Here is a 27023-nt window from a genome sequence, read left to right as displayed (position 1 = left end):
TAGGAGGCATGGTGGTGTTGGGTTGATGGTTTGATTTGATGATCTTAAAGGTGTTTTCCAACCGTAATGATTCCATGATTCTAAGCCCAAACATGGCTGTTCCTTGGTACCCAGTCCTGCCCCGCGGCCATGCCTGGTGCCAGCGGGGCAGCTCATGGTGCCCACCCTGCCTTTCACCCCCCATGGTATTTTTCCTTTTGCGTTGCCCACTGCACCTGCGTGTCACCCCCACCCTGACCCCACGCAAGGTTTGGCTCGCTGAAGCACCACCTCTCGCCTCACTGCAAAGGCACCTCACGGTGCAGGGCAGGCTCAGAGCCGGGAGAGGCAGGGAGCCCCGGTCGGGCGCTGTCCCCGCTTTCCAGGGCCCCAGGGCCCGGCGGGACCCCGAGGCCCCGCGCCCACGTGTGCGGCGGAGCTGGCAGGGGGCGTGTCCTGCCGGCGCCGCGGGAAAACGCACGGCCGCCCCGCCCCAATGGGGCGCTTCCCGCCAGTGACGCCCGCTCCGCCCCGCCCACCTCCCCACTCCCTTTCGCCCGCCTCAAAGATGGCGGCTGAACCGGGCGGACTGCCCGTTCTCAAGATGGCCGCCCTCCTCGCGCTCCTGCGGGCGTCATCGCAGCGGTCATAGCGCCGCCGGCAGCGAAGAGGTGCGCTCCCGGCATGCCCCGTGCGGGGAGGGCGGTGGCGCGGTGGCCGCTGGGAGTTGTAGTGCGGGGCGTGCGACGGTCACGTGCCGCGGCGGCAGTGGCCGCGCTGGGAGCGGAGGCGCCAAGATGGCGGCGCTGCGGGGCGGAGCGGTGCCCGCTGCTGCCGGGGCCGGCGGTGCCGCCGTCGGGGCCGCTCCGCGTGGGTTGGCGGGTGGCGGAACCCCACGCGTGTTGCCCCTCCGCGCCGGCAGCCCCCTGCAGGTAGGCGGTGGTGGGGCGCGACGGGCCGCGCCGTGACACGTGGAGGCCGGGGCGGCTCCCACGGCGGCAGCACCACGTGTGCCGGGAGCGGGCCTGCCGCGCCGGCGGCGGGCGGGGGGCCCTGCGTGGGCTGGGGGCGGCCATCCCGTCCGCCCGGTGCTCTACCGCCGGGGCGGGGGGTGGCGGCGGCGGCGGCACGGGCGCGGGGAACCCTACTGGGGGTGGGGGGGAGGGGGCGGTACGGCCCCGGGACCCGCCGTGGCGGGGGTCTTGGTGTCCCCCGCGGGAGGTGACACCTTGCCCCTGGGGTGTGCGGGTCGGGGGGGCGCCGGCCGCGTGTCCCGTCCCCCCACTCCCGTGGTCCCTCTATCCTAGCGCCGCCCTCCGCCACCTGCGGCCGGGGAGGGGGGGCGCGGTGTGGGGCATCGACACTCGCCGGTTTCGGTGGCAGGGGCTCCCGGTGGAGGGCGGGTGAGCTTTCCAGGGCTGCACCGGGGACTTATCCCGGGGGAAGCAGGGGTTTATCGCCGGGGAAGCGTCTCCCGCTCCGGGGCAGGACGGGGCCGCGGTGCTGTCGCTTGTGCGCAGCGTCCCTGCCCCCCACGGTGTCACCGGCCCCGATGGGACCTTGCCGGTGCCGGGCTGGGGCGCTGGGTGAGGGTGGGATGCTATCTGGATGGGGAGCGTGGGGTGCAGCGCCCCTGGGGTCACCTGTTTGGGATTTCGGGGAGCCCCATGCTTCTGCCTCTCCCAGGGTGCTCTTGCCGGGCTGGGGGGGCTGTCCCGGGGGCTGCTGGGGGAGGCCCCCCACTCCGACCCGGGCGAGGGGATGCCGAGCCTGTCTTGCCTCTCCCTGATGCACAGGGAGCTGTCTGCATTTGGGGAGGAGAGGTGTGTCGCAGCCTGATGCTTCCCAAAAGCAGCTGAGGAACCTGCAGAGCATCCTCTGCCGGTGCTGCACGGGTTGGCTGGAGCCCCCTGACTTCCCGGGCTTGCCCTGTGGCCTTGCCGGCAGCTCTGGCCAGGTGAGAGCTGCCTTGGCAGCCTGCTGATGGCCAGCATGGGGAGGATGACTTCTCTCTGCTTGGGGTGTAGCGCCGGCACAGCACGCTGGGCACGCGTGTCACACATCACCAGTGTGGCTTAGATGGGCAGCTGCCAGCGGAGGCCTTGGTTGTGCCTCCTGGGTACCACAGTACCGAGCCTGATGTCCCCAGCTCCAGCTGGGTGCTGCAGGGGCTGGTGACCATGCTCAGGCCATCTCCATCTCAAGCTCTTGGCTCAAATCCCAGGTCCCCGTGTGCCTGAAGCTCACTCTGGGGCTGCGGGCATCCTCCCTTCTCCCTGGTGGCACTGGCTGCTTGGGCACGGTGTGGGCTGAGCCCAAGCCTGTCCTTGAAAATCTCCATGACCTGCCACCTCATCCCTGCTGCGCATAAGACAGTCACAGGGAGCTGGGAGGGCATGGTGGGTGTCCCCTCCCTGAGATAGGGAGGGGCAGAGGTCTCTGGTAGGGAGGAGAGCAGGCAGGGATGCGGGAGCAGGCTGGTCTGGTTGGTACCCCCGCCCCAACGCACAGTGGTGAGGGCTAAAAGAGGTGCCCGGCCCCAGGTGGATCAAAGGGAGTCCTGGGGGAACATAGCTTCATTCTCTGGTGACTCATGCCTGTGGGACTGTGGGACTCCTTGCGAGGCGCTGAGTCAAAGGAGTCGAGGAGGGCTTGGGAGATCGCCCGCCCTCCCTCCCTCCTGGGCTGCAGGCAGGAACCGCAGGAAGAGGACGTTTGAGTGGGAGAATTTTCCTTCCCTCCCTCCCTCCAAACATCCAGTGCCGGTCACAGTTGGAAGCCTCTTATTAGACACTGCCTTTGGGGAGAGCCAGCCTTGTGGCAAGATGGGCAGGGCCATGCAACCCCAGGGGCATACCCTGGACCCCCGTGCTGTCAGCCAGCCCCCACATCCCTGGGCTGCTGATGCTCCACGAGATCCCTCCTGCCAGCTCCTCCTGCAGCCCTGGTGCCTCTGCCTGCCGGTCACCGCTGACTCAGGGCTGCACGCTGGCGCTTGGCAGTGCTGGGTGTGCGAGCCTGGGTGTGCTTCCCTGCTCCTCCCAGTATCTCCAGGAGGATTGGCTGGGAATCGCGGCCAGGCTGTGCTGTAGACGGCTGCCAGCAGGGCTCTGCAGCCAGCGCTGGCCGAGGGAGGGGACTGGAGATGCTGAGCGTAAAACTGCTCCGTAGCCTGATCCGTATGACGGGGTGAAGCACTGCCCTGTGTCACTGGTGGGCTCCAGTTCCAGGTGGAGAGCCCTGGGAGAGGGTGTCCCAGCTGTTGAGCCACCTGCTGAGCCCCAAACCACTGCAGGCTCCTGCTCTTTGGGGGCTGCCACGTTGATGCGCGATCACAAGCTGGGGGTATTTGGGCTGGGGTGGATGCAGGGCATTGCCATGGGGGTCCTGGCTTGGATTCCCAGCCTGGTCCTTGGCTGCCGTGCTCCAGGGTTGCATGGGGCTGTGCACAGCCAGAGGTGCCTGCTCTGTCTGATGGGGGCAAGTCTCTGAAGAGCCCCAGGGGTTTGGGCACATGGCTTTAGTGCTGCCACCTATTTAGTGAAATGCCTGCTCTCCCTCTGGTGCAGCTTCCCTCTTTTTCAAAGTATGGGCAGGTCTTGTACAGGGATGGGGGGTGTTTTGTCCTGCGTGGGTTCAGGTTTGTGTGAGCTGTGGTACCTGCGAGAAACGCAGGTGAGCCGCATCAGAAGTGCATCCCTAAGGGTTCGGCCAAATTCTCCCTCTGCTGCTCTGTCTCTGCTCTGTCTCTGCTGCTGTGGGGGAGCTGCCTGCTCCCCGCCAGCTTTGGGAGGGAGGTGTGCTCTCCCAGGGCTCCGTCCTTGGTGCCCTTATCTTCCCTGCCTGCGTTATCTCTGCCTAAGCCCATCTGCAAACAGGAATTTGTGTCCTGTCTCGTGCCAGTGACACGTCTGTGCTGCCCCTCTGCTCCTGGCAGACGCTGAGTGTCTGGTGGCTCTACTCAGCTGGGGGCTGCAGCCCCTGCCCTTGCCTGGCATATCACTTTTTCTGGCTGCCCTGCACTGTGTGGCACCGTGGAGTGCAGAGCAAAGACGTTCCTGAAGTTGTCCAGCGTTACCTGAACATCCCTGGAGCTGGCTGGTGGTCTGGAAAGGATGTGGGGCTGGTAATTTGAAGGGAGAACAGCAACAGAGCCGGTTTGATCCTGAATCATGAGCACAGCCTGTGTCCTCTTGCAGTAGAGGTGTCAGGGTAGGGCCCCCGCAGCGGCAGCCGGCTGCATCCCTGTTGCTGACTCCCGCACTTTTGTTATGAATTTCGTAATGTTTTTTGGGCTTATCTGAAGCGCCGACAGCCAGAGTCGGAGGAGCGCGTGACAGTCTGCGTGGTGGGGGGAGCCTGCCTTTCCCCTCCCAGTCCAGCACAAGCGATGTGTGGTGCTGGGCAGAGCCTGGGAATTGCTGGGGGTTTATCGATTCTGCTTTCCCGATCCTGTAATATCTTCTGACGGTGTGCGATCTTCTGACCTGCAGTGCGGCCGTGTCCTGCCTGCCCCCCCCCCCATGTTTGGGGGTGCTGGGGGTGCAGCAGTAAGCTTAGCCGCTGCTTGCAGGGCAGGCTGTCGGGAGCCCACACGCGCTGTGGAGGAGATTGGCACTGGTCCCGGTGCTTTGCAAAGTGTTTACCGGGCTCCCCTTGCTCCTCAACAGTGCTTTTCCCTTGAGGACGATGACCTGAACTTAACGTCGCTGGATGCAGAAACCATCTTGGAGGCTGAAGAGATCCTCGGGACAATGCAGAACTATCTTGACTCCTCTGTGATCTCCATCATCGAGGACCTCTCTCTGAGCGAGGTGGGAGCCCACGCACGGGTGTGGGAAGCAATGGCTGGGCTGGGCCCCGGCTGTAACATGGGTGGGGGTGGCGGCAGCATCCCCCACGGCTGGGTCCCATGGCCATGCCCCGCTGCCCCCTGAGACCACCACTGCCCTTGCAGCAGAGCAAGGCCTGCCTGGATGCGCAGAACGAGCTGTCCCTGCTGACTGCCATCACCGAGATCCTGGACAGCACGGACGATGAGACCCTGTCCCCTTTTGATACCATCATGGATGCGGAGCTGCTGACCTCGCCTCGGGAGCGGGAGAACCCCTCAGTGAGTTGTGGGGCAGAGCCAGCCTGGCCCCAAAATGGTGGGAAATGCTCAGGCAGGGCTCTGAAGAGACCCTTCCTTCCAGGTCCTGGCATGGTGGGTGCCCCAAGGCAGTGGGACCCTGGTACCCAGTGCCCTGGGACAATCCCCGTGACCAGCAATCTGAGAGGAGGGATGAGCCAGTCCTGGACATTCCCAGGGCTCCTGTGCAGGCTTGGGGAGCCATGTCTTCACCTTGAGGGTGAAGAGTGTCTTCACTGGCTCTTGGTGTAGAGCCAGAGATGTGCTGGATGGTCTGGGAAGCAGCACACTGTCCTGTGCATGACCAACGGGGGGCTGCACGCGCTGTGGGTGTTACAGGGCTGGGCGTGCTCCTGGGCTCTGTGGGGTGACATGCATGGCTGCTGCAGGGCCGGGGTGGCCTGTCCCCTCTGGCCGCAGAAACCTGCTGCTGCCTCACACTCTGTCTGCCTTCTCTCCAGTTTCAGAAGTTTCTCAGCTTATCCCGGCCATCGCTGGAATGCGAGAGCCCTGCCCTGGAGCAGCCCAAGGCTCTCAGGCCTCTGAGCGGCAGCAGCAACATCTCTGTGGTTGGGAAGGTGAGCAGCTGAGCAGGGGAAGCTGAAGAAGCAGTGTTGGGGGTGGTGTTGGGGTAACTGTGTCCCTGCTGCTGACACCCTGGCCCCTGCCTGCCTACCCAGCAGAGGCATCCTCACCCAGAAGCGATGCCTTTGCAGGGCACAGGTGGCAGTGGGAGCAGGGACTGCCCTGGCTGCTGGGAGCTGTGGGACTGGGGATGCTGTGGATGCCCCTGTAGGGATAGCAGGTTTCCAGCTCTGCTGTATCTTACTGCGGGGAGTCAAATGTATTTCATCTGCCATGGGGCTTTGCAGCAGCCCCACAGTTGGCTGAGCCTGGGGGGCTCAGGTAAAAGCCCAGGAGCTGATGCTTACTCTGGATCCCCTTCCCAGACCGACACAGACCTGGCTTGGGACCGTGCCCCTCACAGCCTTGAGGACCCAGCGCTGCCAAAGAAGCAAATCTGCAGCACCCCGAGGGTAGAGAGGAAGCTGGGCTGGCACCGGGCCCGAGAGCAGCCCCTGCCCCAGCGCAGTGATGGAGAGGAAGAGGAGGAGGAGGCAGCTGCTTTGAGCCCAAAGCTAGACAGAAGCATGGAGGCTGCAGAGTTTTGCATTAGTGGGGCCGGGGCAGCGCTGGAGGAGCAGGAAGACCCCTGCATCATCAACACAGGGGACGTGTCCCTGAGTGAGCTGGTGAAGTCCATGCACCCCTACTGCCTGCCCACTTTCACTGTGTGCCTGGACCCCGAGACTGAGCCTGTGGCCAAGGAGCTCCTAAGCGGTCCCGTCTTGCTGGAAATTGTGCCTGGTGAGGGGGAAAGCGTGGAGATCCCCGTGGTGCTGCAGCCGCTGGCCCCCAGCTTCCCTGACCAGGACCCCCACCTCCTGGGAGCAGAGGAGGGTACTGGAGATGCAATACCAGAGGATCAAGAGGAGCTGTCAAGAGCTCCAGCCCAGGAAAATGGGATGGAGGAGGGGAAGGAGGAGAAGCTGCCTGGGAAGGAGCCCTCCTGCACTACCCCGGAGAGCACGTCCCCACCGGAGACAGCAGCACCCAGAGCCTGGAGCCCTCACAGCAGCTCCCAGCGCAGCACAGAGGCACTGGCAGGCAGCAAACGCGAGGGCACCGAAAAGGGACGCGGCCGTGAGAGAGCAAGAAAGAGTCGGAAAAAGAAAGCGGAGGAAGACCAAAGCGAGCAGGCCAGGCCAGGCAGGGACTGTGTGGCCCACAGGCTCCGCTCGGCTGGCTCTGGGCAGCCCCCGGGCCAGCCGCCCACCAGCCGGCGGCGGGCAGCACATCCCTCTGTCCAGGTCTCAGACTTCCTGGCGCGGCAGCTGGAGCAAGCCCGGAAGGAGGGGCAGATGGAGCTGCATGCCGAGCGGGCACCGCGGCCCCGGGGCAGGCCCCGGAGCACGGCGGGGGCCTCCCTGCCTGAGAAAGCACAGCAGGAGCTGCAGAAGGAGCTAGTGCCAGAAACGGCGAGTGTAGCCCCAGAGAAGGCTGAGACTGTGGTAGCTCTGGAGAAGACCACACCAAATGTGGAGGAGCCGCCAGTAGCAGCGTGTCCTGGCCCGGCGGACCAGGCTGAGGGCAAAGGGGATGTGCAGCTGGCCGCTGGACAGGGCAGCAGGGTCTTGGAGGCTGCCTCTCCTCTTTCGGAGCAAGGCGTGGGGCTGGAGCCCCCCCCGAGCGTGCCAGCAGCAGAGCCGAGCGAGGGCCTGCCCAAGGAAGCCAAGCCCAAGGCCCTGAGCCTGCGGGAATACCGCATGCGCATGCTGCACCGCCAGCCCAGCCTGGGCGGCAAGAAAGATGGAGAGAAGCAAGCGGCCAGCAAGTGGCCCAGCGTCCCTGAGCCTCCGACAGAGCTGGCAGAGATCCCCTGCCTGGTATTGCCTGTGTGCCCTGTCACCGAGGTGGCCAGCGCTCAGAAGAGCCCGGAGAAACCCACCAGCCCCACTGCTGTCCCTTCTGCCCGCAAAGCTCCCACTGCTCCGGCTTCAGCTCCAGCACCCACCACAGCTCCACCACCCCCATCGACACCAATGCCTTTTGTTGTGCCAAATGTGCCCCCAGCTGCTGGGGCGGCCCCTGCCGGGATGCCTCCAGCCTCTGCCGGTGCTTACACCCTTTACCCACCAGTGCCTTCCTGGCCCTGCTTTGGCCCGCCGCCCGTGGGCTGCCATGGTTTGCCCCCGCCACCCAGTGCCGGCTCCCCCAGTACATTTCACATGGTGCCTGGCCTCCCGCCTCCAGCAATGGCATGGCCGCCGCCGGCCGTGCCGCCCCCACCTCCCTTTGGCCCTGGCGGCCCCTATGCTCCGGTAGGGTGGGCACCGCCATCCTACTGGCCAGGAATCCCCATGCCGCCTCCGGTGCCTCCCCTGGCGTACGGGGACCCTGGAGTGGTGATGCAGGGCGCTGCCACCTTCCCAGCTGGTGGCCATCCCAGCACAGCCCTCCTGCACGGGCAGCCTCCCACCACCCTGGCACTCAGCTGCCCAGAGCCACCGGCCTTCCCCACCCAGCCACCTGCCACCCCGGCCAGTGAGACAGGCGCTGCAGGTGGCCCAGCCAGGCTGGCTACCAGCAGGGTGTCGGACCCCAGGAGGCAGGCACGGCTGGCAGGGGAGAGCTCTATCCCCAAGGTCCCTCCGGCCTCGGCACCTGCCCAGCCCCTGGCAGCCCCACTGGTTGCCGCTGCCCAGCCCGGCAGTGTCCCTCCTGCAGCTCCAGCCCAGCACACGGCAGCCCCCCAGGCTGCCTCCACTGAGCCTCTGGAGGAGTCCCAGGCTGCAACTCCCCCCCAGCTCCCAAAGGCACCCCCAGCTGCCATCTGTTGCCCTGCGGAGGTATCCTCTGCTACTGGCCCTGTTGGGGAGCCCCCAGGCACCCACCCTGTGGAGGAGGCTGCAGGGCTGGGCAAGGGGGCAGTGGAGAAAGCCCTGCGGGAGTCCAAGGCAGCTGCTGGGCAGGAGCCATCCAGCCACAAATCTGCCTCCCAGGCTGCAGCACCACCCCTGAAAGTGGGTCGAGAGAGCAGCCTGCCCACCAAGGCACCTGCCACACGGCCATGGAGGCACCAGCCACTCCTCATCCCAGCGCAGCCCAGCAACAGCAGCAAGGACATCGTGCAAGCTTTCATCAGCGAGATCGGTGAGCAGGAGGGGTGCGGGGTGCTGGGGTGAGCATCGCCAGCTGGTGAGGCTGTGGTGCTGCTGGCAGCCCAGGTAGCGGGACGGGTTCCTGGCACTTCTGGGGGTGAGGGTGGCAAAGCTGTGCCCATGGGCTTGCAGTCTCTTCCCAGCACCCTGCGAGGATGTTGCTTCCAGTGGATGGTCTGGGCTTGCTGTGTCCAAACTTGTCCCTCCTGGGGCTGCAGAGCCGGGTGCTCCTGTCACTGCTGTGGGAGATGCGGAGCTGCTGCGCGCTCTGCTGCTGCTTTTCCTCCCCAGCGCTTACCCTGTCACCCGGGGAGGCTGATGCAGGGGGAGGATGGGGCTGGGGTGCATCCCTGTGGTGCCGGGAAGGTTTTGGCTGACCAGACTTGCGTGCTCTCTCCCTGGCCCAGGGATCGAAGCCACCGACCTGTCCAGCCTGCTGGAGCAGTTTGAGAAGTCTGAAGGTGCGGTTGCGGCGTGCTGTGCTGTCCCCTGCAGGGCTCCCTCTGTGCCACACCAGCCTCCCTGGGCTGCCTGTGCTCCCTGCGGCAGGGTGGGAGTGGGGGAGCCGGGACACTGCTGCCTGCAGGCTGGTGTTTACCCTGCCTGGGTGCCTTGTGCTGGGGGTGTCTCTGCCCCCATCTCTCTCCTGGCCTGTGAAAGCAGTCGGGAGTCCCTAGGGTGGGCAATGAGGTGGTGAAGAGCCTGGGAAGGAAAGGGGACTTGCAAGAGTTCTTCTGCAGGGAGCTGGGTTGGGGCACCGTGAAGCCTTTCCCTGGCTGTGCCTGGGGTGCTCTGTGTCCCCCCTGTATGCAGGGTCCGTTCCCTTCCCTCCAGCCCCAGTCTCTCACCACCCTCACCCACCTGCTGTCTTTTCAGCCAAGAAGGAGGCTCCTGTGCAGCCCCCTGAGGACAGGCGGCCAGCGGGGAGCTCTGGGTGAGTACTGAGTCCTCCGCAGCCAGTGCCCCAACATGGAGCCTGGCAGAGGTCTGAGCCCTGCCTTCAGCGGGGCCATGGGGCAGCTCTTGGTTCTGGCAGGGTCCAAACTGCTGGGGTCTGCATCCGCTGCCCCGGAGGAGCTGAGCTCCTCGCTAGGCTGGGGGCTAGAGCTGGCACTGAGAGGGAAAAAACTGGGAGAATCAGTGATGGGTATGACCAGGCTGCACAAGCTCCATCCTTGCAGCTCTCTCAGATCCTTTGTTCCCCCTGTCTGGGCAGGGGGGCAGCTCGGGCAGGTGCCTCAGGTGTGGGGACTGGGGCTGGATTTTGGCCACTGTGTTTGATAAAGCTCTTCTCCCCTTTTCAGGCCTGAGACCCAGCAAGACAAGAAGCCCCCAGACAGCCTGCAGGCCTCTGAGCTGGCCAACGTGGCAGGTAATGGTCAGAGTGAGGCGAGGGAGCCCACCGTGCCTGGGCAGGGGCTGTTGTGGGGCTGTGGGGAGATCCCAGGGCTTGAGGGAAGGTGGGCCGGGAGGGAGCCCCAGCTGGGTGCACTGCAGCAAGGGGCTGCTCTTGAAAGCTCTCTGGTGCTCTTGCAGGCCTCACTCCCCCAGCGACGCCCCCCCACCAGCTCTGGAAGCCATTGCCTGCTGTCTCGCTGCTGGCCAAGGCCAAGTCGCCCGGGTCCACGCTCCAGGAAGGGCCCCAGAAGATGGCCAAGCTGACGAAAGCCAAGCTGCTACCCCAGAGCAAGCTTCAGGGGAAGAGCCCGGCATCGGCCCCTGCCAGCTCAGCCCCCAGCCACGTCTGCTCAGGAGACCATGACTACTGCATCCCGGGTACAGCACGGCCAGAGAGCAACAGCAGCCCCAGCACGCAGCCCCCCACCGAGGGTGGCTCCCGCTGGAACGTCAAACACCACCGGGACATCACTATCAAACCTATCTCCTCCTTAACCAAACGGACGCTGGACCAGCCCAAGCCCACCCCGCCAGCCACCACCACCACCACGGGGCCCAGCCAGGAGCCCCTGGGGGCGGCCTCCCTAGCCCCCCTGGATTATCGGACTAGCGTCCCCAACAAGGCCACCGCCGGGTGCAGAAGCCCCCCCACCTCGGTGCTCCTGTCTCCAGCCGCTTCCCCCTGCCGGGATCAGGAGATGCGGACTCCTGGTGCCCAGCCCAGCCATGCTGCTGCTAAGAGATCCCTGCGCTGCTACCAGAGACCGCGGGACTCGCCCAGCCCCTCTGCTGGCAGCTGGAGGGCTGGCAGGAGCCGTGCCAGCCGCTCCTTCAGCTCCAGTTCGGATGGAGCTAGTGAGTCCTCATCTTCGTCTTCATCCTCATCCTCCCGATCCCGGTCACGGTCATTCTCCCCACCACCAAAGCGGTGGCGAAGGTAAGCGGTAGAGTGTCTGCCTGCCTGCTCTTTGGGCAGTTGCCTGGTGGCCAGTCTTTCGTGAGAGTGCCCAGACACCTCTTTATGGACCTATCTGATGGCCATATCTGACCTTTTTGTCCTTGTGGCCCCCCTGAAGGGGTGTCTTGTTCACCGTGAGCAGCAGAGACCAGGAGAGCTGCTGTGACACTCTGCCAGGGCAGTGGGTGTCTAGCTGAACCCCATGTCTAGGCAGGTGTTCCTGCAAAGCCACCTCTGAGCCAGGCTTGCTTACCCCTCCTGGAGCACCATGGTATGGGTCCCTGGCTGCACCTTCGCTTTTGGATGTGTTTGCTGGGGTGTTAATGGAGGCGTTGGTGTTTGTGCTGTGGGGCTGGTACAGCCCTAGGTGTAGAAATGAGAGGAGCCACAATGGCAGCAGGGAGCTGCTGGAGGCAAGCAGAGAAAAATGCATCTGGCTTGGCTGCCTCAGAGGTTCCCCCTGCTCCTTGTGGAGGTGGCTGCATAGAAAAGTAGGGCGGCTTGGTCTCTGCGGGACTAATTTCTTTTGGAGTCCTTGTGCATCTGAGTGATGCACAGCCTGTCCCAGCTGGGGTGGGAGGCACTGGAGCTGGTGAGGAATCCCTCATCTGCCCTCCCCTGGGCATTCAGCCACTTTTGGAGACATCCCAGGTCTCTGGGCATGAAGGGCTTGTCCAGCTAAGGCTTCTCCATCGGTGGCAAGTAAGTGTGGAGGCTGGAGCTGGGAAGGGCACATGTCCCAGGCCATGTCCCAGGGATGTGCAGCTCAGGGACCTGCCCTGTCTGGCCTGGCTTCCCAGCGGATACATCTGGTCCTGTGCTAGGAAACGTCCCCATGGACGTGTGCCGAGCTGCTGTCCTCTAGGAGAATACATGGCAGTACCAGCCAGCACTCCCCGCTCTGGGCCTGGGTTTGCCTATGGCAGGGACAACCCGTGAGCAACATGTTTAGAGAGGGACTCTGTTGCTGGCTGGAGGCAGCACAGTTTGATCCCAGACGGGTTTCGGTCTTGCTGCCCTTCAGCTTTGCCTGGCCCTGCCAGAGAAGCTCTTGTAGGCAGGAGGCTGTGGACACAGAACCCAGCCCCGTCCCAGGCAGGCCACCGCCCTCACTGTGGTCAGAAGCGCGTGTGGTATCCATTCGCACAGCGGTTGAGTGCAGTGTGGACATGATGGCCCCAGTGTCATCCTGTGCACCATGTGGGGCTCAGCCTGGCAGCCCTGGGCATTCCTGGGCCCTTGCCTGGTCGAGGCCACGTGCTGCACAGTTCCCCCCGGCTATTTCTTACTCTTCAGAGGCAGTACCTGTTGTGAGCCTGCTCCCTTTTCACTGCGGTGTTTGGAGCCAAGTGGAGCAACCTCTCTGTAGTGTTGTTACTGCCCCGGCAAACTTTGGCAGAGGTTTCCGTAGCCCTGCTCATCCTGGGGACGCGTCCTGTCTAAGTGGGGTACCTTGGGGAGAATGGGGGTCATCTTCCTCTCCAGAGCCTCGTGGTGCTGGGCATGGGGAGGGCTTGGCACTGAGCCGTGTCTCTCCTTCCGCCAGGTACCGCTCAAGATGTTCCCACAGCTCCTCCTCCCGCTCCAGCTGTGGGTCGTGTGGCAGGTCCCGGGACAGGTCCTCATCCTCATCATCAACGTCGTCCTACTCGTCCAGGTCCACGTCCCGCAGCCAGTCCCGCTCCCGCTCCCCCTCGCCCCGCAGGAGGAGTAACAGGCGGAGAAGGTAAGTGTGGCCACCCTGCAGGGGTGTAAGCTCCTCTCAGCCCATCTCCCCATCTCCTGTGTCCTGGGCAGGGGTGGACCCGCTCCTTCAGTATCTCCCTTGTGTCTGGGATCACTCCCTTCTGGCACCTCTATGACCCTGTAGCTCATGTGTCTGGTTTCTGCCCTGCCAGATACAGTTACGACGCACAGGACCACTACCAAAGGCAGAGGATCCTCCAGAAGGAACGTGCAATAGTGAGTGCTGGAGAGCTGGGAAGCTGGGGCTGGAGATTTGTGGGTCCCCAGCCCCTCCACTTCAGGAAGCCGTGGGGTCGCAGCCTGGCAGACAGCATTGGTGGGAGGCTCTGGCCAGGGCATGGTGTGACGGGTGGCGAGGCAGGGAGGGTGCTCTGTGCAGGAGGCCCTGCTCACCGGGGCAGCTCGGAGACACCGAGTCCCTCCACTCCCATCTCACGGGACGGTGCATCCCTGCCCGCAGGAGGAGCGGCGAGTTGTGTTTATTGGCAAGATCCCCAGCAGGATGACACGGTCAGAGCTGCGGCACCGCTTCTCTGTCTTCGGGGACATCGAGGAGTGCACCCTGCATTTCCGCTCCGAGGGGTGAGAGCTGCGGGGACATGGGGCAGCCCCTTCCCAGGCTCCTCTTGGCCCTCTTCCCATTCATTAAATGGACAGTGCAGACCATGGGGGACAAACATACTGCATTGCCGCTGACCTTCCTTCTCCTCCTTCTCTGGCTCCAGGGACAACTATGGCTTTGTCACCTACCGCTATGCTGAGGAAGCCTTTGCTGCCATTGAGAGCGGGCACAAGCTGCGGCGCCCGGATGAGCAGCCCTTCGACTTGTGCTTTGGCGGCCGCCGGCAGTTCTGCAGGAGGAACTATGCTGACTTGGGTGAGTCGTGCAGCCCCCAAGATGGAGGGTGGCATCCTGGGTCTTCTATCCTTCCCGGAGGTGTAGAGGTCCCCATCCTTGGGGTCAGTCAGGCTTGGCTGGGCAGGGCCATGTGTAGGGATAGCTCTGCCCCAAGGGGAGGTTGGACAGGGGCTCCCCATCCCTCCAGTGCTGTGATGGAGGCTGGGCCCAGTCTTCCATCAGCCTAACTCTGGGTCTAGCGGTTGGCACATGCAGCAAGATGGGAAGGAGCTGCTGCAGGGATGGCCGGAACTGTGCCAGTGTCCCCGTGGTTCAAGGCAACCTCTCCCTGTGTCTTCTAGACTCAAACCGGGAGGATTTCGACCCAGCCCCTGTCAAGAGCAAGTTCGACTCTCTGGACTTCGACACGCTGCTGCGGCAGGCACAGCGCAGCCTGCGGAGGTAGCAGCAGGCCAGGCGGAGCGCCCGCCCCCACTTTTATACTCAAATATAAAAGACAAAAAAAGTATGGAGAGAGAGAGAGATGGGGTTTTTAAGAAAAAGAAAAAGGAAAAAAAGAAATTTGTTTTATAACCAATATTTAAGGAGGATGGGTCATTTGCCTTCAACCGGCAGGGCCCAGGCGAGTGGCAGCCCTGGGCTTGCCCAGCCACATAATAAATGCGGATGCCCAAACAGCAGCACTGCCTCGTCTCCTCCTTCACGCGGGCCGTTTGCAGGCATGGGCTCGGGCTGTGTCGCTTCGGGACCCCAGGGGCTCTGTGCTAGCCTCTGGCCCCCTAAGACGTAGCACAGGTCAGGGACTGGGTGCAGGAGGGGTGTCTGGGGAAAGCAGGGCAGGACTGGGGTCACCGAGCTGCTCTGAGGGGTCTGTGGCAGCCCCCAAATGGCCTGGCACGGGGTGAACACCTCTTCTGAGGACAGGAAGCGCAGACCCCTGTGACTGTTTCTTGGGCTCTGCTGGAGCAAGGACCCAGGACCCTCAGCCCCGAGGCCCCCAGCTGGGTTGTGGGCCTACCTGCACCTCCCTTGGTGGCCACGGAGGGGCAGTGCATGATCCTCGTCCACTGCTGCTCCCTGCTGCGGGCTGGAGCGCAGGGGGCTTTAGCCCGTGGCAGGAGCACGGGCAGGGCTCTGTCTGCTCCGAGGGCAGCATGCACAACCACGGTGTCTGCCTGTCCCTTCTGAGCCTGGTGGTTTTGCTCCAGCTCGCCACAAGGAGAGAGATGTCTGACACCTCACCTCTGGGTGTCCCCAAGGGAAAGGTGTTGGTGTGACTGCAGAGGGGTTGGTTCCAGGCATTCACGGTGGGCAGAGCACAGCGGGATGGCACTTGCCAGAGGAAGGATGGACAGTGATGGTGAGGGGATGCAGGATGCCTGTCCAGGCCCTCCCATGCACTGTAGCATGTGGAGGAGGAAGGCGATCCCAGGCAGTGCCCAAGGGAGTGTGCTTGGTCCTGCTGCCTGTACCTCTCCTTGTGCCAGCAGTGCTGGGCCCCCACACCCTGCTCTTGTGCTGGCAGCCAGAGAAATCCCCTGCTGCAGACTGCTCCTGGGCTAGGACAAGGCTGGGAATCCTCAGCACTGGAGCAGGGCTGAGCTGGCAGTGCAGGCTGGGAACTGAGATAGTATCAAGCACCTCAGCTTCGGGACTGGGACAGGCTTGGGCAGGGTGCAGTGATGCCCAGTTGGGCCCCCTCTGAGCACACCCTGGGGGTGGGGGATCCCACAAGTAGCCAGCTGGGCTCTGCAGAGCTGGGGGAGCCTGGAGGGAGGGGATGGGAAAGGGGATGGACATCCCCAGGACTCCTTGTAGTGCTTGCGGTGGGATGGGGCTGGTCAAAGTCCCCCCAGACCTCTTGCTTGATAGAGGCAGCACCCACTCCTTTGGTGAGAGAGCAGGGAGGGGAATAGCAGCAATAAACCCACAGTGGGGTGACCAGGGGGTGTGACGCAGAGTGGGGGGTTCAGCCAAGCCAGTGCTGATACTGTGACTTGGATCATGCTCAGGCCCCTGAGGCCCTTTTGGGGTGTGCCTGGGGTGTGCTGCAGCAATCTTACGGTCCAGGATTAGCACGGTGTCTGGAGCCCACTTGTGCCCTCTCTGCTTCCCTGGATGGAGGGGGATGCTCCTGCTCCTGCCTGCACGCCAGGTGACTTGTGCCTCTCTGTAGCTTGGCCCTGGGAGGCCTCTGCAGTACCCCAGGTATGTGGGGTGCAGTGAGGCTGCCAGTGGGGTGAGCCCTGGGGCAAGCTCCCACCCAGCTCTCCTGCCTGGCCCTGGACTTTGCACAAAGGAGGGTCCCAGGAGGTGGCTGCAGGCAAAGGTGTGAGAGGGAGGGTGCAGGGAGGCAGGCAGGGGGCTGTTAATCAGTAATGCAGCTCTTCCCAGAGTTGTTGGCTTGGCAGGAGGGGGTAAAAGCCAGTGCCCAGCAGGGACTCAAAAGGAGGGTGTGAGTGGCCTTTTCTGGGATGCTGTGCAAACCTCTTCTGCTGCAGCACACATACAGCTCCGCTCCTGCTCAGGGCAGCTGGGCTGATCACGGTGCTGACAAGCGTTTCCCCGGTCTCTGAGCTGCCACAGCAGCACTGGTGGTATGTGGACCCAAGCAAGACTATTGCAGGGAAGAGTGCTGCAAAAACACCCACAAGCCAAAGGCTGGTTCAGGTCTGAAGAAAGGCTTGTGAGCCCAAAAGCTGGGTTGCCTTCTTCAACTGCTTTAGCTGGTGTTCAAGTTTCTTCACAGCCTTTTCTTGAACCTCTGCTACAGCTGTGGAAGCAGGCAGGAGCTGGGAATGTCACAGTGAAGCCGGAGCTGGATGTGGGGGACATCCCCTGGCAGAACAACCCCTGGGACCACCGGGGATGTGCTACCCCATGGACTGGAGGCGTGTGCATTTGGGCAACCCTGTGAGTGTAGCGTCCCCAAAATATGTGTTCCGCTGGCTACAGCGCGAGCACAGCTGCATCCTTATGTTCCTGGAGCTGGGCTGCACATGGTCCCCTCTCGTTCCTGCCGGTGAGGAAAGGCAGGGGGTGTGGAAGCGTATGTTTTGCCAAAAGAATTAACACCCTGCTGTTGTGCCCTATAAATCTTTCAAGTGTTAGAGGCTGGCTTTATCCCCCTGTGTTACAGTTTAATGGTTTCCGTTAGCAATAACCTGGCCCTGTGTTCTGGGGTTATTGATTTAAGGTCTGCTGTGGAGGGTGAGAGAGTTGCAGAAAGGTGTTTTCCTGCCACCCAGCCAGCAGCAAAGGCGCTGCTGCAAAGAGGAGGCAGGAGAGCTGGAGTCGGGTCACAGCCAGCTCTTTGGACATGTAGGTGCTGGCAGGAGCTGTCTGGAGAAGATTGGGGGACAGCGGTGAGAAGCAGCACTTGGCACACATCCCTTGCTCAGCCCAGCAGCCAGCAGGCAAGCCTGCAGCCGCAGAGGTGAACATAGCTGTCGTGGTAGCAGGGCAGCATGCATGTGTCCCCTGAGCTCTAACACAGGAGGGACATGCCTGTCTCTGGCTCTTGTTGGAGTTGTGTGTGTGGATGGCCCCTGGCTCAACAGCTGGTAGCTCCGTGTGCCTCCCCTGTGCCAGCTGGCCCACCCTGCTGCACTGCAGACAGCCTGATGTGGAGTTTGGACGTGGAGCTCCCAAGGCAGAGCCATGCCTTGGCTCTCCTCTGCACACACTGATGGGCAAGTCCTGCTGGTAGCCATGTTACTGGCCCAGAATAGTCCCCCTCAGCTTGCAGGTGCCCTTTGGAAGAGGTGAGGGTGCAGTTGATGAACAGCTTTTGCCCTGCTGGTGTCAGTGGTACCTGTGGGGGATTCCTCTGCTAGAGGCACGCCAGAGGTGAGGTGCAGAGCTGGGGCTTTGTAAGGACCTCAGCTCCTGGGAGAAGTATCTTGGAAGGAAATCTACTTCACCCAAGGCGTATGGTGCATGTAGGACAGCCGACCTTCCTCTTACAAGTTGCAGCATCCTTTGGCATCCTTCTCTGCCTGTGTGAGTGGCTGTGCCCCGAGCTGCAGCAGCCCATGGCTAGGGACTACATAGGGGGTGTTTTCTGAGAGGTCACTAAGCAAAGCTGGGGTTTTCACTCTATTTCTCTTCAAGGCACTCTCAACCTTTCCATTCCTGTTGCAGACTCCACTCTCATGGTTGTCCCTAACCCTCCCTGCACCAGGCCCTGCCATCTGCATCTTTCTTCTGGAACAAAATTCCAAGGGACTGATGCTGATTTCACACCTTCCTCCTCCCTTTCCCTTCGCATTCCCTCTTGCATTAGCATGTCCTGAACATGATATCCAGGCTAGAATGCAGCTAGCAGGGTATGCAGAGTGGCCCTTCATTGTGGGTAAAACCTGAAAGATGAGGGGCCTGTGCTCCATGCCTAAGCTGGTTTGGACCCCATGTGCAAAAATGGCCACCTGGAGAGTCTGACAGCAGCACTCCTTGTGCACCTCTGTCCGGGGCTGGAGACTGCACAGCCCTTGTCCCCTTTGCTTTGCAGAGCTCAGCATCTCCCCAGCAACAGCAGAGCTACTTATCCTCAGGAAAGGTATTTCTGGGACCTTGGGGCTGGATGCTGCCGGGTGCTGAGCACCCCCATTGCCATGAGGTGGGTGTGCTTTTCCACACTTAGGATGTTCACACCTAAGATCCAACTTGACATGTTCAGAGAGCTGACAGGGACCCCCGTGGGGAGACGTGCCAGGCATGAACCTGGCTGTGCAATGCTTCTTGTTGTTTGCACTCACACTCTTCCTTGGGACCACCAGCCCTTGAGATTCAGGCTGACCCTGTGCTTCCAAGAGCTCAGAGGCCCTGACCCAAGGCAGAGGCTGGTGCTGTGCCTCCCCAGGCTGGGCTCCCTGCATTGGGAGCCTCACAGGGGCACCTAGCTCAGGGTACCTGCAGAGAGGGGCTGTGGGAGTTTGGTGCTGGAAGCGTGGGCTCAGAGGAGCCCCTGAGAGCTGGGAGAGATGCTTATGCCCCTGTGGCACACAGAGCCTGCCGGTTTGGGGCTCCCTCACTCTCACACCTTCTCTGCTCCCTTACACATCCCCCGTCCCAAATCCCAGCCTGCCTGCAAGCAAGTCCTGGAGGCCAGCCAGGGGTTGTACGTGCTTTAAATCTGTGCTTGTGCAGCTGAAAGCCTGGGTTAATTCCCATGTTCCCTCTTACAGCTGCTTTGCAGTCATTGTGTGTACTTGTGTTCACACTGGGGCAGTCCTCCAGGGTCACCCCATAGTCAAGTGTCCTGCAATTGGAAGTAAAGATGCAATGAATGTTCTGCCAGTGCCTCTAAACTGGACACCTGCTCCACTCACCCCACAAACCGGGCATGGCAAGTGCTTCCTAACTCCTCTTAGCAAAAAGGTTGCAGCTCTAACATGCCATGGGAAGTAAGCAGGGGAGATTAAGGGTTTGCAGCCTGGCGATGACAGAGAATTTGTGAAAAAAATTACATAGGATCTAGAAAATAGACGTAAACTTGGAGAAGTGCAAAAAAATCCCAAAACAAACCAACCCCCTCCTCCCCCCCCAAAAAAAACCCCAACCAAACACAACCCAAAGCAGAACAAAAAAACCCCAACAACCACACAAAAAACTCAACCACGATTTTTCTATCAATCCAAGAAAATTCCCTCCTGACCCTAATCTGGCAATAACATTAAGCCTAATATGTGAGTAGGCCTCTGCGACTGTAATGCTGGGAGCACCAATGCAGGAGGCCCAGCGCTTGTCTTTAGTGCTCCAGAAGAAGGAAAACCTCAGTACCTTTAGAAGCAAATTAAGGAGGAAATTGTTTATTCTTCATCTTCACAGTGACCAGCAGAAACCTGGAAGCCTGGGGTTGAAGCAGCACCTCCTCCAAACAACCTTAGCACTGCTGACTACTTGGCCAGCCAAGAGCTGTGTCCCAGGCCGAGCTGCTCCTCTGCAGGGCTCCTCTGTTTAGAAGTTTATAGAAGGATCTTTATCAAACTGTAAGTTAAATTGATCTGGGTTTCTTTGCCCTGTTACCCTTCCTGGAAGGCTGGCCAAGAACTTCATTCCTGCTAGGGCTAGAAACATTCCAATTCACCATCTAAACGTATTAATTATTTCATGCCATTGTTGTATGTCTTAAAGATTTTCTTAACACTTTCTTATTTACATTTTTCTTTTAGTGGTTCTTCAGAAATACATTTGTCCCCTCTCAGCCTCTGCCTGGCCAGAAGAAGCCAAATTCTTCTAGATCTTCATCAGCTGGTGCTTGTTTCTCTCAGTATCCAAATAGTTGTTTTCTGTGCACTGTAAATTTATCCTTCCTGGATGCAGAGCTACAAGGCTGTTCTGGAAGAAGTCTCACAATGCCTTGCGCAATGGCAATAATGTTTCTGTCTCTGCTAAAAATAACTTGTCTGATCCATCCTAGCATCATGCCATTCTTTTTTCACAGAAGCATCACGCTGCTGTTTCACATTCATCCTTCAGTGCAGTAAGGGTTTTTTATTCCTTCAGTGCCTCCATTTCATCAGTCTATAGCAAACGTCCTTCCTGCTGGTCCCTATGTGTTTAAGTTTACTCTTTCTGCTGTTACATTTCACCCGACTTCCCCCGTCCCTCAACAAGGTCAAGGTCCCCTTCTTCCTCTGTGAGGAACCACTTCTCTCAGCACTTGCAGTCCCTCCCAACCCTATGCTGCCTCCACGTTTTGGGAGTTCACACTTAGCCTTTCTGATGAAATTACCAATGGATTTACTAACCCAAATTTATTCCCAAGATACATGGTTAATATCCTTCCTGCAGCCTAGTCATGCTTGGTTTTGATGCAGCTTGGGCCGTCTCTCCTGCATGTCTTCACCAACCCTGGGACTCATCTTCACCTTTAGGAGAGGCGCAGTTTTGTAGTGCATCATCCTGAACTCTGAACTGAGTGCCTTAGTCTAAGAAACCGGCAGCCTCGGCTAAGTATAACTTCTGTTGCTCTCTTCCTGTTTCATTAGGTATCTCATTGCTCCCTGTGTTCCCCTGGTAACCCTTACTGAAACAGGGTAAACCCCACTTCGGGGTTTTGACCGCTGGCTCGTGTCTCTCTTCCCCCACCCCTCTCCTTGCAGGCTCTGCTGACGTTGGGTGTCTCCTCCTCCCTGCAGCCCTGTTGCCTGACTGATAGCGGGATCTCACCATTCACTGAAGCAGTGTCTGAAATAATGTGGTGTTTTATGTTACAATGAATCAAAAAGGAAATTTGCTTTCAGTTGTGTCAGAGGATACCTGAGCCCTGCTATTCTGGCGCCCTTTGTTGCCCGGCATTCACTGGGAAATTAAAGGCTCCTGTGATCACAATTTCTACTCTTAATTCTTCTTGTAGCCTTAGAGACAGCACAGTTCATACTCAAGGCTGCATCTGGTGCCTCTGTAGCCAACCCTTGAGAATACCTGTGCAGGGCCCTTTTTACCACCCTTTCTCACACCTCCTCAGGACGTATCTTATCCACGTCATCCCCTTTTATGTCCTCGCAATGACCTGTTTTACTAGCAGTGTTTCACAACTTCCTGCACTCCTACTGACGGGGTGCTCCCAGCCAGCTTCCACGCGTGCTTATCTCTGGGGCTTTGGTCCAGGCAGCACGCTCTGCCTCCACCGAGCGTCCCAGCACACGCTGGGGTGCACCATCCTCTGGCTCGTCACATTGCCACTTTGCCAAGATTCCGGCTCGCCTGATGTGACTGCAGCAAATGGCACAACTTGGGAAGAAGCCTACAAAATCAGTGGCCCCAGGCTGTCACAAAATCATAGGAGAAGAAATTGTACCGGGAATGGATGAGGGAGATAAATGACATGGTGTTTCTAGTTTACCCTCAGAAGATTTTGGTTAGGTGACAGCTGAGCCTTAGGAGATAACACTGCTAAGACAAATGTATTTAGCACCTCCCGGCTTAATTCAAGGGAGACCCACAAGCCCATGTGAAAATGCCGAGCAAGGTAAATTGGGTGTGGTTAGAAGGCTTAGTCAACGGGTAAGCTACAGGGTTGTGAAATTGTGTACTATATTGATATCGTGTACAAACGCTGCTCCCAGGTGAACTGGTGAGTACTGGAAACTGCATCTTCAAACAGCTTATTTTTAGAGGTAGAAAGTATGTAGATAAGCAGCAGAAAATATACTTCCTCTGTTACCTAGAGACAGTTAGAACTTGTCCCTAAATAAAGCAGCTCTCCTTCAAGTACCTGGGGGCAAAGGGAATCCAGAATACCATTTGTTCGCTAGAGCAATGCTGCACATCCTTAGAAAACTGAAGTTTAACAGCTCTAGCCACGCAACCCAAGAGGGGGCGCGCTTGACACTGTAACTTAAATGGCCTGGTAAGGTTGGCAAGCAAGATGTCTACAGGCCATCAAAGGTCTCATGAAGCGCATGCGGGACATTTATGGTGCAGTGAAGATGCGCAGAGCGGGCAATGTCTGTGTATAGCACCTCGGGGCAGGCGGAGTCCAGCACAGGGGCCTTACAACTTCTGAGGCTTGGGGTTGCGCTGAGCATGTAGGCAAAGTCCTTAATTGGTGGGGGAAAAAAAGCACGTTAAATGTACAAAAGAAGATCTTAATCTTTGGGGAAACACATGGTACAATGCATGAGGAACTAGTTCAGGCTATGCTTGGGCTTTTATAGCCTTTGAAGCCTGGCTACTGGATAGTTGGATCCCACTTCGGTCCATTTTCACCTGAGGACAAGGCTGTGACTGCTACCTACAATCTCGCCTGAGTGAAGAAACCTGCAGGGTGTATCTAGTCACGGATTATAGACACCAGTGGAGGAAAATTAGTAAGTCAGAGGCCTCCAGTTGCTGTTGGAGGCGGACTCCAGAGAGGCAATGCTCTTAATGGCCTGGATAAAAGGAACAGGTCAGAGTAGGACAGGGTCTCTGGATTGCCAACGGCAGCCAGGGAAAGTGGTGACAGCAGCCAACACTGCTGACTCTGGACAGCTCTTCTCCTAATCCCCATCTCTATCAATGTTTCTGAACATCTCCATGGGAGGGCAAGGCTGGTGAAGCAGCAGCCCCTCCAAGAACCACAAGCTGGGCTCAGTATTGTCTTTGTTGCCTCCCTCTCATGGTGCTTTGCCTAATGGCTAATTCCTCAGACCTCGGTACTTCCCTTCTGACTGTTCACTTCAGAGTCATCTATTAACGAAACATCTGTGAATTAACAGGGACTGAAAACCAGTCTGAAACCACCAGTCACCACCTTATTATTTCAGCACTATTTTCTTCAGCCTGCTGGAAGACACATAATGGAGTGAGGCAATTACAAGGCTGGACCAAGACTTAGTGGGAGTCGTACACATACCCGTTGCTGTTAAACTGCGGCTGCCTGGGAGGCAGTGCAGAGCACTCGATACCTAGCAAAAAGCGTTTGGATGTGCACAACTGTATTTGGTGACAGTAGCCTCTTGTCAAGGTCATTTTTCTTGACTGTTTTACCCTTAAAGCTCGCTGTTGAGCCTCTCATTCCCTGTAGGCTTCCTCCTACTGTGTAAAGCATGATTTTATTAGTAATCTTCATGTTTTTAGCAAGCTGTTGTTCAAAAACTATTTTGGCTGGCCTAAATGTGTTGGGTTAGGTTTTTTGGTGGTTTTGGTTTTGGGTTTTGTTTTGTTTTTAAATTTGGGATTTTCTATATTTCTTCTTTGGCCATAACTTATACTTTTTGAAGGGTTTTTTTTACTTCTAAATGCCTTCTTTGCTCAGCTGTTTAACTGTGCCAGACTCTTTGTTTTTTTTTTTTGTTAGCATATTTTGAGTGGTGGCACTTTTAAAGCTTTAAATACCTGGTCTCAATGTCATTGCAAGCATTTTGTCCTTTCATCAGCTACTTTAAAATTCCTCATAATTACTACCCTGACTTTTTTACTTATTGTTTTTTGAAGGAGAATATACTCATCTCCCTTTTAAGTTACTGCAGTGTACTTTTTTCATTGCTTTTTCCTTTCCTGCAGTAATATTGAATTTGAGCACATTGTGTTCATTATGGCAATGTATCTGTTCACTGTTACGTTTCAAATTCCCTCCTATGTACTACTTGTGGCTAAATCAAGAGTTCATCCTCCACTTGGCTCCTCTGAGTGGTCATTCTAAGAATTATTCATTTATCAGAGCTAAAAATACAGTCTTTGCATCATTCTTTGACCTGGTATCTACCTGGCCTATATGGGGGTAATTAATATCTCCCATTATCATTATGTTTTCTCCCCTGACAACCTCTTAAAGTCCTCCAGCTGTTATTCATTCCACTATCCTAATCAGGTGGTCAATAGTATATGCTCAGTGTTATTTAGACACATGTCAATATATAATAGTTCTCTGGTAGTTTAAACAAAATCTCAGGTTCCCCCCCTTTTTTTTTCATTTATTTTTCTTTCCACCCTTCCCCCCCCCTTTTTTAACCCCCCTTTTTTCCTGTCTTCCCTCCCTTTTCTTCCTCCCTCCCCCCCCCCCCCCTTTTCTCTGGAACATGGACAAACACTATGCTAGTAGACTGAATAATTTTCTGTGGCTTCACATCTTGGGCTGCTGTTCTGGCAATCATCTTCCTACTGAAAAGAGACAAGATCTTGCATTGGCTTGGGTTTTTTGTTGTCGTTGCTTCTTTTAAAATAAAATTAACGTGTTCAGTGCCTAGCTCTGGGCTGTGCTCCATGAAAACATCTTCCTTCACAGGTCCTTTTTCAGTTTGCTGAATGTACATTTGTAACTGAAAATAAAACTTCTACCACCTTGGAGAAGGGCAGAGATATTTTCTAGCTGCATGTGCTCTCCCTCATCTTTGGCAATGACGAGAAGCATTTTATGGTCGTTGCTAGTTAAGGGCAGCTTAGGGTGTATAATAGCACTCAGCTTTTTATACCCATGCTGGAGTTCTTGCCAGGGTGATGGGTATGGAAATTTTTCCCTAATTCCCTCAATCTCTATTCAGAAACTGGCACTATATTTGGCACTTTTCACTTCTTGATTACCAAGGCCAGTTTAAGCAGAAAGTTGCATACTGCATTGAATAATTACATTATTTCATATCTGAAAGGCTTTAAAATTCTTGGGGCAGTGCCATCGCAATTAGTTGCTTGTTGCTGAGCCTCCAGCACCTCCCTCACACCTTCGCAGTGACCATAAATACGTTTAACATTGAGCGCAGTTTTGAATGCAGCTGTGAATGCAGGGCACCAATGCCTGATGACATTCTTGAGTGCTGCCTTTACTGTTGTTGTGTATCAGGTTTGGGGCTCTTTCACAAGCAACTTGAAGTTCTCAAACTCTTTGCATCCTTTGTTTTGGGGCACCTTTGTCAGGTTGCTGGTGTGGAAAGCTTGTAAGGCACAATGGTCTGTTCCCCTTGCCTTTTTCCTAGGATGCCCAAGCCTTCCTCTGAGCTGCCTGCATGCTTGGTTGAGTTACCGTTTTGTTGTTTCCTGTTTCTGTAGCGTTTATGGTTTTGGCCAAGCTCCCTAATGAACTGACTCCCACAGGTCTGTGCTGGCTGCTAATCACCCTGCTAAGAGCTCTAGAACTAGACTGAGATTGCCACCTTACTTGAAAACTTGACTGAATCAGACCAAACTTGGTTAAGTTCCTCCAAATTTCCTGACAGTCAGCAGTGGCACAGAGCAAAGGTAGCTGACCCTCTCCCCTTGAGTGGGGGAAAAGCAGAACCCAGCAGTTATCCATTCCTTTAGCAGTGAAATGGCTCATCTGTCACACATGCACATGACCAACTGTGCTGTTGTGTGTGAAAAGAAGTGTCACGCAGAGGAGCTATGCTTTGTGTACACAAGGGACAGTGGCACTGGAACTGTGGCACACAGAACTGAACCGAATCTGCTTTCTTTGGATCGTGGTGGGCACTGGACACAGCCCCAGCCTAAGGGAAAGACACCTTGTGGTCCCATGCATTGCTCTGCTTTACTAAGGGCAGTTGTAGAACTCTGTGGACACATCCAGGGTGGAAAAATGTTCAGTGTTGTATTGATCAGCAACATTCATCTTGAGGGTTTTGTACGTATTTGGATTTGGAGGGCATCTGTGTATAAATGCTTTATCTGTTATCTTCCTACAGTATCCCCATTCTTGGTTTTTGTTTGTCTTCTAACCCATCCTGAGACTTTTGAAGGTATGGCATTACCTGCATTTAGCCTCTACTCAAAGACAAAAGAACTATCTCAAGTTGTATTTGCTGCACACAGCTCAGCTCTTCCAGCTCTGTCCTGGTTTCAGGTGAAAGTTACAAGATGACCTGGAGTTCACCTTGCTGCATGCACCCTTCCTGTTCTTACAAAGGTGATTTTTTCTAGTCCATTTATTCAACCCTCCAGCTTTCCTGTTCCTTTAATGGGGATAAACTCTGTGCTGTAAACTCCAGATTATTCCTGTCCATCTTCCAAACCTGTTGCTTTCTATTTATGTTAATGTTACAATTACTGACAACATATTGTCTTGTGCACTGAAATCCATCCTAAACTTAATGAATATCTCTTTTGCTTTCAGGCTGATAGTCTGTCCATCTCTAGTGAAACTGCTATTGCACGTGATACTAAAACCCTCTGAAAAAGGGATCTGATTGCTGCCCTCTTCATCCATCCTGCACACACTCCACGGTGGTTTGCAGGCTACTGCCCTGGGGTGTAAATCACAGTGTTTCCTTTCCCACTACCTGTAGATCACAGCACGCATCGCTCTGTGCTGTCCTCCACCTGACCGCCTCTCATCTGCCAGCCGCATCTCTTGCAGGATGCTGGATGTGCAGTTGTATCTGTGGTGTCAAAATATGGCCCACAAGCTTTGCCGGGATGGAGGGCCTTTTGGGAGTGACTTTTCCTGCACAGCAAACACTGAATGCCTTGTCAAAGGTTAATTTTGTGTGTCTTCCCATTGACTTGGGTAGACTTTCCAAACTGCAGTAGTGTCTCCTTGGCCTGCAATCAGTCATGGTCTCCTCTATGATTTCACTTCTTTTCAATTCCAGGCAAAAAAACCCAAAATCACCCTTGTTAGGTTTTATTTCAGTGTAGGATGGAGTACAGATATTTGTGTAAGTTCCTCCCTGTGAGGGGCCTGGGACAAGCATTCAGTCTTGGCTTGTGTTATTTTACCTTTGCAATCCAAAGTTTGCTGCAGCGAGCAATCCTGTCCTGGCAAGAAAACTGAGATGATCTCTCTCTCTCTCTCTCTCTCTCTCGTTACTA

General features: G+C 57.4%; 1 protein-coding gene across 1 annotated transcript; it reads left to right on the top strand.

Annotated features, from left to right (window-relative positions):
* The first annotated feature begins 733 nt into the window (after nt 1–733).
* PPRC1 (PPARG related coactivator 1) lies at nt 734–14473 on the top strand. The gene is made up of 14 exons (XM_075107353.1): nt 734–911; nt 4650–4793; nt 4937–5092; nt 5572–5688; nt 6061–8824; nt 9240–9293; nt 9709–9766; nt 10137–10204; nt 10369–11167; nt 12735–12914; nt 13087–13150; nt 13395–13516; nt 13660–13811; nt 14135–14473. Exons 1-14 carry the CDS (start codon nt 777–779, stop codon nt 14236–14238), a joined length of 4917 nt encoding a protein of 1638 aa, XP_074963454.1. The 5' UTR covers nt 734–776; the 3' UTR covers nt 14239–14473.
* Nucleotides 14474–27023: the final 12550 nt, after the last annotated feature.

The sequence above is a fragment of the Phalacrocorax aristotelis genome, chromosome 12 (assembly GCF_949628215.1).
Source record: "Phalacrocorax aristotelis chromosome 12, bGulAri2.1, whole genome shotgun sequence".
In the NCBI taxonomy this organism is placed as follows: domain Eukaryota; kingdom Metazoa; phylum Chordata; class Aves; order Suliformes; family Phalacrocoracidae; genus Phalacrocorax; species Phalacrocorax aristotelis.
Note: the sequence above shows the minus strand (reverse complement) of the source record. Positions and strands in the feature narration are given on the sequence as shown.